This window comes from Myotis davidii, unplaced genomic scaffold, assembly GCF_000327345.1.
Source record: "Myotis davidii unplaced genomic scaffold, ASM32734v1 scaffold684, whole genome shotgun sequence".
Classification (NCBI taxonomy): domain Eukaryota; kingdom Metazoa; phylum Chordata; class Mammalia; order Chiroptera; family Vespertilionidae; genus Myotis; species Myotis davidii.
In genome coordinates this window covers 2,471,837-2,486,088 of record NW_006295564.1, presented here as the reverse complement: position 1 = coordinate 2,486,088, position 14,252 = coordinate 2,471,837, and the positions used below count along the sequence as shown (strand labels likewise).

At 46.7% G+C, this 14,252-nt stretch overlaps 1 protein-coding gene across 3 annotated transcripts in view; it reads left to right on the top strand.

Moving 5' to 3' along the window:
- Positions 1-14,252, top strand: part of MARCH10 (membrane associated ring-CH-type finger 10) — an 87,252-nt gene that overhangs the window by 31,417 nt on the left and 41,583 nt on the right. For all 3 annotated transcript variants that reach the window (XM_006770276.2, XM_006770277.2, XM_006770278.2), the window contains one exon: positions 2,656-2,827. In XM_006770276.2, the coding sequence (XP_006770339.1) occupies positions 2,656-2,827 (172 nt within the window). The remainder of the gene's footprint in view (positions 1-2,655; positions 2,828-14,252) is intronic.

Below are 14,252 nucleotides of genomic sequence, written 5' to 3'. Positions count from 1 at the left end.
AATCAACTTTAAATCAAAATAATTATTATTGTTTGAGAATCTCTAAATGTTGTTAAATATTTGCCTTTAGAGCGTTACTGTCTGAAAAAAAAGAACGTGTGCCATATTTTCTTAAGATTAGATCAATTCTATCATAAATTGCTTTCAGAAAAAGCCCAGAGTCCATTATAGGAATTGACCCACATCTCTGCTCATATCTCTATGGGATAGGTGAAAATTCTATTGAACTCTTCATTGGGGCTTTTGGTTTTGGTTTCAACAGTGGATTGTTAATGTTCAGTCATTAGCTGGTTAATTTTTCAGATGGCTGAATATGAATTAATGGCTAAAGGCAAAAGCCAACATGCACATGGCACTTACTGTTTGCCTGGCACTATTCTAAGTGCTATAAACATACCTTAACTCATTTACTCCTCACAGAACCACCAACATGTAGGTACTGTTGTTCACAGAGGGGACAATCTGAGATGCAGAGAGGAACTAACCTCAGTGTCAATCAATCACATGAAGGAGCCAGGATGCACTCCCAGGAACCTGGGCTCTGAATCTTAGATACCACACTTTAGTGCCAGAATGAATTACTAACAAATTCGCATACACACACACACACATACATACACACACACCCGAGGGTCCTTCTCCCAAAAAAGATGATAGCTTTTCATGAGAAAGGATACATGAAAATTGCTGAGTATATGAGAAGACATTAATAAAGACACAAGAAGGTCAAGTGATTTGCTTGAGATTACTCAATGAAGCAGGCAGGAAAAGATGCAATAGCACGTTCCTAAGTATATTCTTGCCATTCTGGATTTAGTCTCCAACTGACAAAACACCCACCTCCAGCTGCAATTTCTGGACCCTGAATGACTACCAACTGGAAGTAAGGTTGATGGAACCAGGAACCAGAGATGGATGTACTCGGAACACAGGGGCACAATTCCACATGCAACAAGCATGGTGCAATTGGCCAAGCTTTCTGTCACCTGTTCTACTAAAGGCTTAGGGTACAATGAGTGAATGGGCGAAGGAAAGATAAACACGGCTTAACACTCCACCCATTGAAGTCTCTTCAGCCGCTCCTCCCAGCTCACCATGGCCTGGGGCAGCAGAGAATTCTCCACCCACTAGTGTGAGTTGCTGGTGTGCGGCAGTTTGTGGGAGGAATTCTGTTCCATGCTCACGGATGTTCCTCTTGCCCATGACAATCTCAGGCATCGATAATTAAAATGTGCCCACATTTCCTTTTCTGAGAACGGAGAGCCTATTTCATGTTCAGAAATGACCTAATGTTTCATCTTTGACATTTCAGAATAATTTTCAAGGATTTCTATTTAATTCCAGAATCGAAAAGGAAAGGGGAGAACAACCAATTCATTATGCCCTTGCCTTTTCCTGTCCCTTTATCTGAGGGTGGTCTGTTTGCCGAACATGTAGGGAGAAACAATAATTATTTGTTGGAAGGCTGTACCCAGACTCTGAATTACAAAGCATGATTTACAGTCTTGGAGGATGACGATGGGTCCACCTGTAGATTTGATCTTCTTTACAGAAGATGGACGAGAGGGGAGATTTTTTTAGAGTTTAGTTTGTCTTCTGTTGCACCCAATCACTCAAAGCTAGTCAGAGTATTTTCCTGAGTCAGGAGCCTTGAAATGAAAATGCCATAACTGTCGGTGAGACCGATGAGCAAGATCAATACAAATTGCCACAGCTGGGGAGGTGAGGGGGACGTTCATTTAGCATTCTGTGTCTGCAAAAGACTGCATTTTTCCAATACCAGACTAATGCACAATGTGGGAGAATTTAGTGATAAGTGTTGGAATTCCTGGGGTTGGGGGCGGGAAGCCTTGTGGTTTTGTTTGTTGCTGAGTGTATGGCCTAGCAAATCATACTAACACCAGCACCTAAACTATAAGGCAGGACTTAAGTCACCCTTCTAGACCAGGTTTCTCACAAGCCATTTATACTGTTTTCATCATTACTTTGCTAGTTGGGAGTGTGGCGAAGGACACAAGCTATCGAATGGCTGGGTAACTTTTACTGCGTCCGTAAGGCTGTGTTAAGATATTCTGACATTGCAGGAATCATGATTTGTCCGCGCATAGATTTATACTGACTTCTTTATAGCAGACTGACAAGTAGGGGACTTTTGAAAAGATCAGTCTGTCTTATGTTGCACCCAGTAATTCAGAATATTAAAGTGAGGTCTGACTTAGTCGATCCCAACACACTATCTAAACTTCCTTTCCATTGTCAAGTGTATGATTAACACAAGGAATGTGTTTTTTTTTTCCTCACCCACCGCCAAAGTACTTCAAACAACAAATAGCAATCAGTTTATGTGGCTTTGAACATGAACTAATTACTTAAGGATCAGAAATGCAGTCTTTTCATAATGTTCTACAAGACAGACCAATAAATGTGCATTCTTCTTATAATGTTCTACAAATAAGACTCAGCACTTTGCTATTATTTCTACATTGATAAGCCCAGTCCATCAAAATCTCACTGGTGAATGGGCGTATTGAGCATCATGGTGGGTTGCCCCAGAGTTATTGACGGAGGGGGTCAGTGCATTTGGCTTTTTTCCCTCTGCTTAGCAAGAATCACCTACTAGGCTACTGATGCTCAAACTCCTTTCATTTTCCATAGAGTGATAGTGAGGAGGATCTTCTAGCCCAACCAGGATTACCTATCAAGAATTCTGCGATGAACTTTGATTCCAGACTTCCAGCAATTGACCAAACATCCGTCAAGCAGAAACATAAAAGTACCATGACTGCAAGGCAACCAGAGAAAGTGGGCTCCGGCAAACCCTGTCCAGGTGAGGAGCTGGTTTATTCAGATTCACAAATTCTAGAATCCCAGCGTGACAGGTAATGACAACTATCAAATTGGTGATGGTGATTACATCCAAGTGGTTTCCAAGTGGCCAATACAGGTTTTTGAGGGTCTGATAATCTTATGCAAATGGTCAAATTCATTTTGGGGGGACTATCAGGTCAAGGAGGCATGGGTTAGGCAGAGTAACTGTCGCCACTCCCTGCATTTTCTGCCCAGTCATTGGCTTTGTGTGGCACTCGCTGGAATTGCTGCCTTTTCATCTTCTTCACCCTTGGGGGGTGCGGTGGAGTCAGGAAATAGAGGCATTTGGCCCCAGGTATCAAGTTTTATGACTCAAGCAAGAGCATGAAGAGAAGCTTTCACAAGCATCTGAATGGCATAATTTATAGCCAAGAAAGAGTAATTAAGGCCTCCGCGTCTGAGGTTGTCCTCTCTGGGAGAGAGGGGGCTTGATAAATCCTCCCTTTTGTGCAATTTGGTAAATAATTCACTCTTTAGCTGCCTTTGAAGCAAAGACCAGTCCTCTGCTTGAGGCAGGAGTGATTTAACAGTATCCAGAAAGGGGATAAATTCAACTGCACGTTTAGAGTCCCCCGGGCTCATCCCCATCAGAGCCAACATCTGTAGGACAAACTCGATTCCTCTGGGAACCGACGTGGACGTTGGGGTAACTGGGAAGAAAGTCTGCCGTCTGCTCGCAGTGCAGTGGAAATGATCCAGATTAACTGCCGAAGGGTTCACAAATAGCATGTGATTCACTTACATCCAGGCCACGGCTCCTTTCTAATCCTGAATAGCTCTTGTCATACAATCATCCACCCAGTTAAGTCTTAATGTATCGCTAAAGAAATGGCAGCTCTCACATTAACCACCCACATTTGATTGCTTTTAATGAAGAAAAAAGCAAATGAACTTCTGAAATGATGTCCTTTCAGGCAAAGCCCCAACTCTTTTTTTCTTACTTAATCAGGGGGACATATCACCCTAGCTGATATCTCTCTCGGAAGATTTTTAGTAGGAAGTGGTGTCTTGACTCTGCTGTTTAAGAATGAAATAAGGCAGATAGGATCATTTCCCAAATATTTCAAAATACATGTTGTAACTTATTGAACTGAGGGTGTTTTTAATAGAAAAAAAATGAATTTAAGTTTAAATAATGCAACTCCGTACACTTGATATAATTTTTAGCTTTCTTGCTAAAGCCGGGTAGCTGCTGCATGGTGTGCTTTGTCATCTGTTGAAAACTATTATTAAAATGAACAGTGTGGGCTCACTCAATGATTTTAGCGTGTCTGATTAATACAGATGTAAATGCTCCATATGGAACTCACAACACTGACAAAAAGGATGCATTAACTCACTTTACATTCTATAAAACATTACATTTGAAGAATTACTAGAGTGCAAAGCACCAAGGTTTAGGCAAGAGAGCCAAGTTGGCAGAAAAATGTCAATTTCATCAAATGAGGGATGTTACTTGTAATAAAAATCCTTTAAAAATTACCACCTTGCCTGGCCAGCGTGGCTCAGTGGTTGAGTGTTGACCTATGAATCAGGAGGTCATGGTTCGATTCCCAGTCAGGACACATGCACGGGTTCCCTCTCCCTTCCTCTCTGAAATCAATACAAATATATTTTTTTAAAAAAATAAAATAAAAACTACCACCTTTATTATCATACTATGACCCAGATCATGTCCCAGACCCATGCAGCCATGAGCTGGACCACGGCCTGGCTGTCCAGTGAGTATAGCAGCCCTGGTGACATGTCAGTTGCTATAGAAACCAAACTCATTGTGCAACAAACTGGGCTGGTCATGAAGTTGGCTGAAAGCAAAGACTTGGTGTGTTAAGATCTGTTCTATTTTCAAGTGTAGGCTCACCCCTTAAGGAGCCCCTCAGAGTTCCTTAATTAGCAGAGCAAAATGGGAGCCCAGAGACATGGCAGGAATTTAAGCTGAGTCTCTTCAGGAACAGGCGAACTGAATGATGGGGACAACTCAGAAAATTCAGACAAATGCCATATTACAGAAAAAAAAGGGGACTTGGGCCCTGAATTATCTGGACACATTGATCTAATTCACCAGGTATATTTATCATTTCCTGCTTTTCTTCACCTCTGTAGAGAAATTATTTTCCTAAAGCATTTTGGGGGTAAATCCAAAGTTGGCAGAGAGTCACCAAAAGTTCTTCCCATGTCAGACCTCCAATTCTTTGCAAAACTGAAGCATCAAACACAGTTAAATCCCTTTGCAACATCTGCCTCATAGGTTAGCCTTTCAGATGGTGTTAGGCCAGACCTGTACCAAATAAAATAATGTAGCTGGGACAACAAGTGTTGGCGAGGAGGTGGAGAAAAGAGAACCTTTGTGCACTGCTGGTGGGGATGCAGAATGTAGCCACTGTGAAAAACACTACAAAGTCACCTCAAAAAATTAAGAATGGAACTGCTTTATGACCTAGCAATTCATCTTCTGGAAATTTATCCAAAGAAACCTGAAACACAAATTCGAAAGAATATATACACCCCTATGATCACTGCAGTGTTATTTACAACAGCCAAGATTTGGAAGCAGCCCAAGTGCCCATCAGTAGATGAGTGGATAAAAAAGCTGTGGTACATCTACGCCATGGCATACTACTCTGCTGTAAAAAGGAAGAAAATTTTACCCTTTGCAACAGCATGGGTGGACCTGGAGAACATTATGCTAAGTGAAATAAACCAGGCAGGGAAAGACAAGCATCATGTGATTTCACTCATCTGTGGAATTTAATGAACAAACTGAACTACCACGCAAAATAGAGACAGACGCATAGATAGAGAACAGGCAGACAGACCTGGTGTATGTGTTGAGGAGGGGGGTATTGGGGGTGCTGGTGGAGGTGTTGAGCAAAAAGGAAAAAAAAAGAGAGAGAAAACTCATGGACATGGACAACAGTGTGGTGATTGCGGGGGTAGGAGGTGTGAGAGAGCATAAAGGGGATAAATGGTGATGGAAAAAATTAAAGTAAATTACATTTTAAAAAATAATGTAGCCGGGGAATGTGACTTCCATGCAAATCTATGCAATGATGAGCCACGTCGTAAAAAAGTTTTTCCTTCTATGTGAACTGCTGTCTAGGACCCCTAAAATGGCTCTTTACCATAGAGGAACAATCCGTGCTCTCTACAAATAGATTTATAACTGAGAAGGCGTCAGATGTTCATCGTTCTTCCCACTATTAGAAAGAACTCACACATTTTAAATTAAGTCCATATCTTCCCTGGAACTGTTTCTAAATGAGTTGGCTTGTGCTTCTCCTTACTATCTTTCTCCACCGGGGTGTGCAGGTTATGGGTGGGCACGTGCTTTGGAGTCAAATTGCTTGGATTAGCATCTGGGCCCCATTGCTTACTTGCTCTGCACCTTTGAGAAAGTAACTCCTTGTGCCTCAGTTTCCTCATCTGTAAAATGGGGGCGGGGGTCAAAGGTGAGATCTGCTTTGAGGAGTAAATGATAAAATTGTGCTCAGCTGTAGAATACTGCCTGACACCATACATAGGCCCTTGATATATTATTCTATAGCATTGTGAATCCAGCACATGAGAGCTGCGTTTAATAAGGAGAAGGAACTAGAAAATGCTTTTGTCTTTATCTTAATGTTGTCACCCCTTCCCTCCAACCTTTTTTATTCCTTTGCCAAAGATCAGTTATATTTTTAAAATGCTAACATAAATACAGGCCCAGACACTTTTACTACACCCTGAATTTCCAAAGCAAAACACCAAATGGGGAGAGATGAGTGATCAGAAAGCATTTACCGAGCCAGGGATTGGCTTCAGCTCCCCAAAGACATGGAAAAGCCAGGCAGGCTCAAGGCCCAGCTGGGTCCGAAGTGCAGCTGATTCAGAAATCCGACCTCATGATCAAGGTGGACACTGATACAGGGTGAGAAAGAAGCCTGGCAGCATCACATCTTCTTCTTTCGGAATTCTGAATGGGTCTGTGGCAAACAGAATGGTCAGCAGGCCTGGCGAGGATAGGGGGGACAGGGAAGGGCAGGGAGCTACGGCGGCCTCTGGCTCCCGAACTCCTTCCTGCTCCCCAGACCCCTCCAAGCCCAGCCCAAGTTGGAAAGGAGCCACCTCTCCTACCCAGGACACACAGAGGCATCCAAAGGCCACTGTGCTATGGGGCTCTGGCTACTGGAGTCCTACAGCGCTCTCTACCCCAGTGCCAGGCACATGGGATGTGAGAGTGCCCTCTCCTGCCCTGTCCTCTCACCTAGAGCTTGGGCATCGTCCCCTGCTTATGTGCCAGGAAAGCGGATCTGGATGGAGTCCTGGAGCCTGTTTCCAAAATCTTGCCCTTTAAAACAAAGCCAAGCATTCTGAAATTATCCTCACTTATTATTGAGTTCAATGTTAGTCATTACCAGACTCAGATTTGTAGGAGTGGCAGGGCCTATTCAGCCTAATAGTGGCTTATCATGAAGATGTGTTCTGGTAAAACTAAGAAAAACCAGGGAATTCAGTCTATGAAGATAAACATCTAAAATTACCGTGGTCTCTTTTGAATTGGGGAATATCTATTTGAAGAGGAGCTCGGGAGAGAAATTTGAGGCAAATTCCAAGCCTTCATAACCTACCTTGCAAATAAACCCTGAAGATTTTCTCTGAAAGGTCAAGGCTAATGGGTTTCCAGGCGAGTCTGCTGGTATCCAACAACTTTCTTTAAAAAAAAAAAAAGAAGTATATATTTATATTGATTTTCAGAGAAGAAGGGAGAGGGAGAGGGAAAGAAACATCAGTGATGAGAGAGAATGATCTGCTGCCTCCTGCATGCCCCACACTGGGGATTGAGCCTGAAACCCAGGCATGTGCCCTGACCGGAACCAGACCATGGCCTCTTGGTTCATAGGTCGACGTTCAACCACTGAGCCACGCCGGCCGGGCTGTCCAACAACTTTCCAGGTTACCTGCCCAAGTTAGAAAACAACCAGCAGAAGTGAATGCTGCCATTTTTACACAGATCATCATCATTCTCAGCCCTTTTATGGAAATGCTTCCAAGACAGAGGGGCTCAGGGGTGTCACAGAGCAGAATTTGAAGTCCTGGCTCAGAATCCTAATCCACCACTTTATAGCCTGTAAATGTGAACTGGCAACTTCTCCAAACTCAGTTTCCTCATCAGCAAAACGGACTTATTACCTGCCTCACCAGGTAGGCAGGAGGACTAAAATCCTGGGTATAGAATAGGCCTTGGGTAAAGGTTAATTCCCAACGGCCCCTCTGCTTATGAAGCCTGCCCAACACCATATGCTGCTCTCGGGTTAGCCTCTTCATAAGAGAAATTGTAGTCTGAGATGTAAGAGAGACTATAACTTGATTACAAAACCTTTTCATTATTTGATTCTCAATGAAGACATCCATTTATCCAGTCCCTATGGGATGCTAGCATATACATTCAACTGGCCCCATGGTCCCCGGGTGTATGATGCCAGGGTGCACTGGTTTTCTCGCCCATCGCTCATCCATTCACTTCATTCATTCATTCACTGCATGCTTACCTGCCAGCCACTGCATGGGTGCCGGGGAATACAGAAATAAAACACACAGGGCCTGCCCTCCAGGGCTCACAGCCTCGCGGGGGGGAAGGACACCCACCTGCCTTGATCAGACAGTTCTAAGAGCGTTGAGTGGGCTGAGAGCCCTGAAGGATGGGGGGTTAGGCAGGGAAAAGGCAAGAAAGATGTGCCAGCAGGATCTACTCAGTGTGCGAAGGCACGGAGGGGAGAGAGCAAAGAAGAGGGGAAGAGAGAGGCGGACAGACAGGCATCAAGGAACTACCAATCAGCTGGGGCCTCGTGTCTCCAAGTGTCCCCAGACTAGGAGGCATCACCCGAGAGCCTGTCAGAAATACTGACCCTTGTGTCCCAACCCAGACTTATTGAGTCAGACCTGCCTCTAACAAGCCCTCTGCACATTGGAGCTTGAGAAGCTCTGGTGTAGGGTCAGGCTACCGATTAGGATGTGTAGGGTATAAAGCTGACACCCTATAGGAAGGCAAGGACCAGGTGCCCAAGGGCCTTGAATGTCATGCTGAAGGCGATAGAGCATCAGTCACGGACAGAGGCCGGGCAGGAAGTGATGCGAGCAGACTGGCACTTTTTAAAGCTGAGTCTGGCTGTAGCACGGAAAGGGGACTGGCTGGGAAGGTGAGGACCGCCGGACACAGGCCGAGACCAGAGAAGCAGTAGCTGCAGTGGACCCGGAGAGAGAGGAGAAGGGCTTGGCCAGGAGCAGACGCAGAGGGGATAGGGAAGAGGGCCCGGGCTTGAGGGAAGTTGAAGGAAGTAGACCTGATGGAACTTGGTGACTCTTGGGTGTGGACATGAGGAAAAAGAAAGAATCAAAGACAACTTGGAGTCCAGGCCCAGAAAACTAGGCCAGCGGTGGTTGCCTTCTCCAAGGCTGAGAAAGTGAGAAGAGGGCGGGTCCCCTTCTGTGGGTGCTGCCTTGTGGGGCCAGGCAGGAGGGCCAGGAGGAAATGCCAGGAAGCCCCCAGGTACGCAGGTCTGCGGCTCAGCACAGATCCCAGCTGCCAGGAAGAATCCAAGGGCCTACAGTGAGCAAGAGGCGGCTGAAACCACCAGTGTCTCCCCGTGAGAGTGGATGGAGTGAGAAGAGAGAAGATGAAGGAACCTTGGGGGCTAAGAACAGTTAGGGGGAACATGCGTGAAGACAACTCCGGAGAAATGATCTGAGAAGGAGGAACCACCCGCTGCAGGAGCCAAGAGAGGCATTTGGAAGGAGGGCGTGGATCCCAGCGTCAGGTGCTGCAGAGGATTCGAGTAACTCGGGACGAGAGCCCTGCCTTCCAGGGTCAGGCCCACCTCTGAGATATTGCGGGTGCGGGTCCAGACCCCAGAATAAAGTGACTGTCACAATGCAGCGAGTCGTGATGTTTTTGCTGGTGGAGGGTCTTGCCTTTCGTTTGTAAAAAAAAAAAACACACAACACCTGTGAAGCACAATGGAGAAAAGCCCAGGAAAACAAGGCATACCTTTTGATGGTTTTCGACTGGGGTGGTTACAATGATGGCATTTTAGAACTGGAACTGATTTTAGCTGTAGCATCTCCTAAACTTCTCTGATGTTAAGAATCACCAGGGAGGTACCTAATTAAGATACTCGCTCCTGGTCCCCATCCCTGACCCAGAACCTCCAGAAAAGGGGCCCACAAAACTGGGCTTTTAACCAGCGCTACAGCTGATTCTCGTCAGAGAGGTCTGGGCACCTATCCCAGAGCCTGGCTTCTCAAGCTTTAAAGTTCACAAGAGACACCCGCGACCTTGACAAACTGCAGGTTCTGAGTCAGTAGGTTTGGATGGGCTCAGAAGCTCCCCGATGATGTCCAAGGGCCACCCTGGGAGGAGCAAGGCTAGAGAGCACACCCGTCTCATTTTGCAGATGAGGAAACAGGTTTCAGGCAGGTACGCAGTTGAGCCAAGGTGACCCAGCTGGTGAGTGGCGGAGCTGAGAGATTTGTCATGCCCGAGGGGGTCTCTCTGATCGTGACTGCTCCTCCAGGTGCCCCCATTCTGCCTACAGCAAGGTTGGCAGGTTGGGTGTGAAGTTAGCGAACAAATCATTAACTTCACTTGGACTCCTCCCTCGCCCACCTGCTTTCCCCCCTCGGCCTCTCTCCCTTCCCTTGACCCCACCAGGGTCTCTTGGCTTCTCTCTCTTTCCCCAAGCATCCCCTCTGCCGCAGAAAGGACAGGTGAAGGCATGGCCACCACCTCCGACCGGGGGCAGCTGGAGGGCTGACAGGAAGAGCCTTACCTAAGTGAGACCCTGCCGGCCACCATATGCTGCCCCCGGAACAGCTCATTAGATGGCCTGTGGGAGCTGCAAGGGACTGAGAGCTTCCACACGGGAACTTGGTGGGGGAAGAACTTTCCAGCATCTGTCAGGGATGCCAGAGACTGTTGGCTGGGACAAGGTGTGATGGTCGATGACAAGTTTCTGGTAGACTCTTCAGTGACCTTGCCGTCCCAGCTAGGTGCCTCCTGCCCCACGACCCCTGGAGAGGTTCCCCTCCCCCCAAAACAATTTTTGAGTTTTGATTCATTTCCAGACCTTTTTTTATGTCCTTTCCCGCCGTGAGTGCTGCTTCCTGACTGCTCTTTTTCTTTTGTGCAGGTGACAGCAGAGAGCGCCCCCTGTTCTGTGTTGAATATTCCCCTTATTGCTCCGTCTTTGCTTTCTCCCCTGTCCTGCGGCCCAATACCAATTACTGCTGCCTCCTCCTGCCGCTCGTGCCGCCTGCCTCCCCGGTGGCCCAGGGCCCTTCCCCCCACCTCCCTCCAGTGTCCTTCCCCTCTTCTGTGAGCGCCCTGGCCTCCCCGAGCCCTGTGCCCCCGTCGCCAGCGACCCTGTGCTATTTCCCAATCTCCTCCCCTGCCCCATTGGAGACCCCTGTGCTGTGCCTGCCGGGCCCCAGGAGGCCCAGTAAAATTTACCTCCTGTGGTAATTGGCCCTGAGCAAGGCACGCAGCACAGTGGAGTTGGGGAGAGGGGGACATCAGCTCCCAGAAGGCAGGTGGACGGGAGGGGGCCCAGAGGGCCATGCCAAGACCAACCAAACCCAGGAGGTTGTGTGCAGGGGAGGAGCAGGAAGAGGAGACAGCGGCTGCCACTTCAACCCTCCTCTAGTGCTAAGGAGTGAACCACCAATAAAATCCCATCACCTCTCAAGGCTCATTTGATTTCTTCACTCCTGTGTCTGGCACCTTCCGGAATGTTGCCACCAGAAAGCCGACAGGCTCTCGCGGCTGATCAGCCCCCGGGCTGTGTGCCTGTGCGCATGCCAGGCGGCCCTGGGAGAGGCACCCGGGCCAGAGCCTTGGGAAAACACACGCTGGAACTGAAAATCCCTTCGCACCACACTGAGGAGGGACCAATTAAAGGGCTCAGTCGCTGTTTACATTCCCTTTTCTGCCTACTTATTAGGCACTGCATTTCCCCAAATCAAAAATCTCACCTCCTGGGTTCCAAAATAAAACATATTTATGGTCCATAATTAGGCTTTAATGAAGATCTCCTCTGGGTACGTGAGACAACACACATTTCCAGCCACTCAGATAGATGTGGCCTGTTATTTGTGACTGTACAGAAAGCGGCCTATCACACTAGGCAACACCAGCGCTGGTAATGAGCTGTAATTCTTCCCACCAACTAAAGGAAGCAATAAGATTGTTTTAAAAGGCATCTTTTGGACAGAATCTTGGCACCTCCTAGGCACCGGGCATCTGAGTCAAGGTAGAAAGGGCGAGGGGTCAAGGTTCAGGAATTGTATTGTTTGGTTTCTCATTCTTTTCAACTTTGTCTACCGAGAACTTTATTAGGGCCCAGCCAGTGTGGCTCATGTGACCCATGAACCAGGAGGTCACAGACCGATTCCGGTCAAGGGCACATGCCCGGGTTGCAGGCTCGATCCCCAGGAGGGGGCGTGCAGGAGGCAGCGGATCAGTAATTTCTCTCTCATCATTGATGTTTCTATCCCTCACCCCTTCCTCTCTCTGAAATCAATAAAAACGTATTTTTTAAAAGTGTTTTTAAAAGAACTGTACTATGGCAAGTGATGTGAGGCACTGAGCAATTTTTAAGTGCAATGGGTCTGACTCCCAGTCATCAGGAACTTGTATGCATAGGAGATTTCTATCTTTGTTTCCTTTCCTGGTCCAATGAAGAACTATTCAGTCAACAACTGCATTGTCAAGAGAACTGAGGCCAGACACCTTTATCTCAACTGCTGCTGGGTTTCTTTGCTACTGGAGGCGTCACCTTGCTCAGATCCCAACACAAAGTATGGGTTTTACATTGTCCAAAGCAAACCGCCGTCTTCCCGTGTTCACTGACCAACTTCAGGAGGTCGAGTTGCCTGGTGACGGAGCTCCTGAACCCAATCCCCTCCCTTCTCTGTAAGGCCAAGGGCCTACCGCCTGCAGAGGGAGTTGTATTTTATCTTCCTGTGTGCATGTTACTTGGTCTTCCTCAGGTGAATATATGTATCGTGCCACGTTGAGCAACATCCCTAGAAAGGCCCCCAGAGGGCTGACATTTGGTTCACTTTGGGGAGGAGGTGGGGTGACAAGAACTGGAGTCCAGGTACATAAAAACCCATGCAATCTGGGTCACCTCCTTTACGACTGCAGTTGCACCCGGAGAAGGAATATTTCACAAGAGTTTGCTTTCCATAGAACCTAAACGGCTCCACAGGGAAGAAGTCAGCAGTGCAGCCAAATTGGATTATAATCTTTTAAGGTCATGACCAAAATGTCTTCCTCATCTTTGTGAACCCTCAAATTATTGCATAGCAAAGACACACAGGTATTTGTTGAACAAATTATAATAAAATAAAAAAAGAGTTGCTATTTGCCTTTTGGATTTTGTAAAAGGATTGAGGGAGAGTCAGGAATGAAGGTTACTGAATAAGTTATTCTCAGCCTATGGAGCCTGCATGACAATAAGTTTCTGGTCCAATTCAGTTCTCTCCTGGGAGTGACTTCAGATTTCCAATTATTATCACTATTTATAGAAGCAGCAGCAGCTACCATTTTTAGCAGCTCATCTGCACCAGACACCGAGTTGGACCATTTACATACATTATTGCTAACTCAACAAGATAGGCATATTCCCATTGTACAGCTGCAGATACTGAGGCTGAAATCACGGACCTCAGGCAGGATCCCGCCTGAACTACCCATGGTGATTTCTTCGCTGCCAGACCTGGTAAAACAGCCTCTGGACGTTCAGCTTTATTACTTTAGTTTGCTGAAAACTTGATTAGAGGAGACGTGGTAATGGAAATCATTTAAAAGAACGGAGGCTTTGAAGAAGGCACTTTTTTTGAACAAGAAAATAAAATGACCTATTACCTTAAGCCATCTTGGGTGTTTTGCACAAGAAAAAAAAAAAATGGTTCTACTTTTGGAAATCACCATAGTTTCAGCTGGATGCATCTTCTCCAGCCATGCAAATCATACCAGCCGAGTTTTATTTGTCCTGCAAGGTGGAAGGTTGGGTGGCAACACACCAGCCGGCTAAAGACAGGGGCTTCGTCCTTGATGACCTTACAGTCCAGCTGGAAGGAGAAGGCACACGCATCAGGCAATTTTAGAATATTTAGATGCTAAGGGCCATAGAAGCCTGTAAGTTCTCGGCAAAGCGGAGTCTGAGCAGACTCGGTGGACGTAAAATTGGAAACAGACCTTGAAGGACCAGTGCTGGCTGGCAGGCCCTCTGAGAGGGAGGATCACTCCCCCTGAGGGTGTGAGGGGATGTGGATGGGGTGGGGCGGAGGTGGGGGGTGAGGCTGGGGAATTGGGATGTTCTGCTGCCTGGGTTGAAAGGAAATCT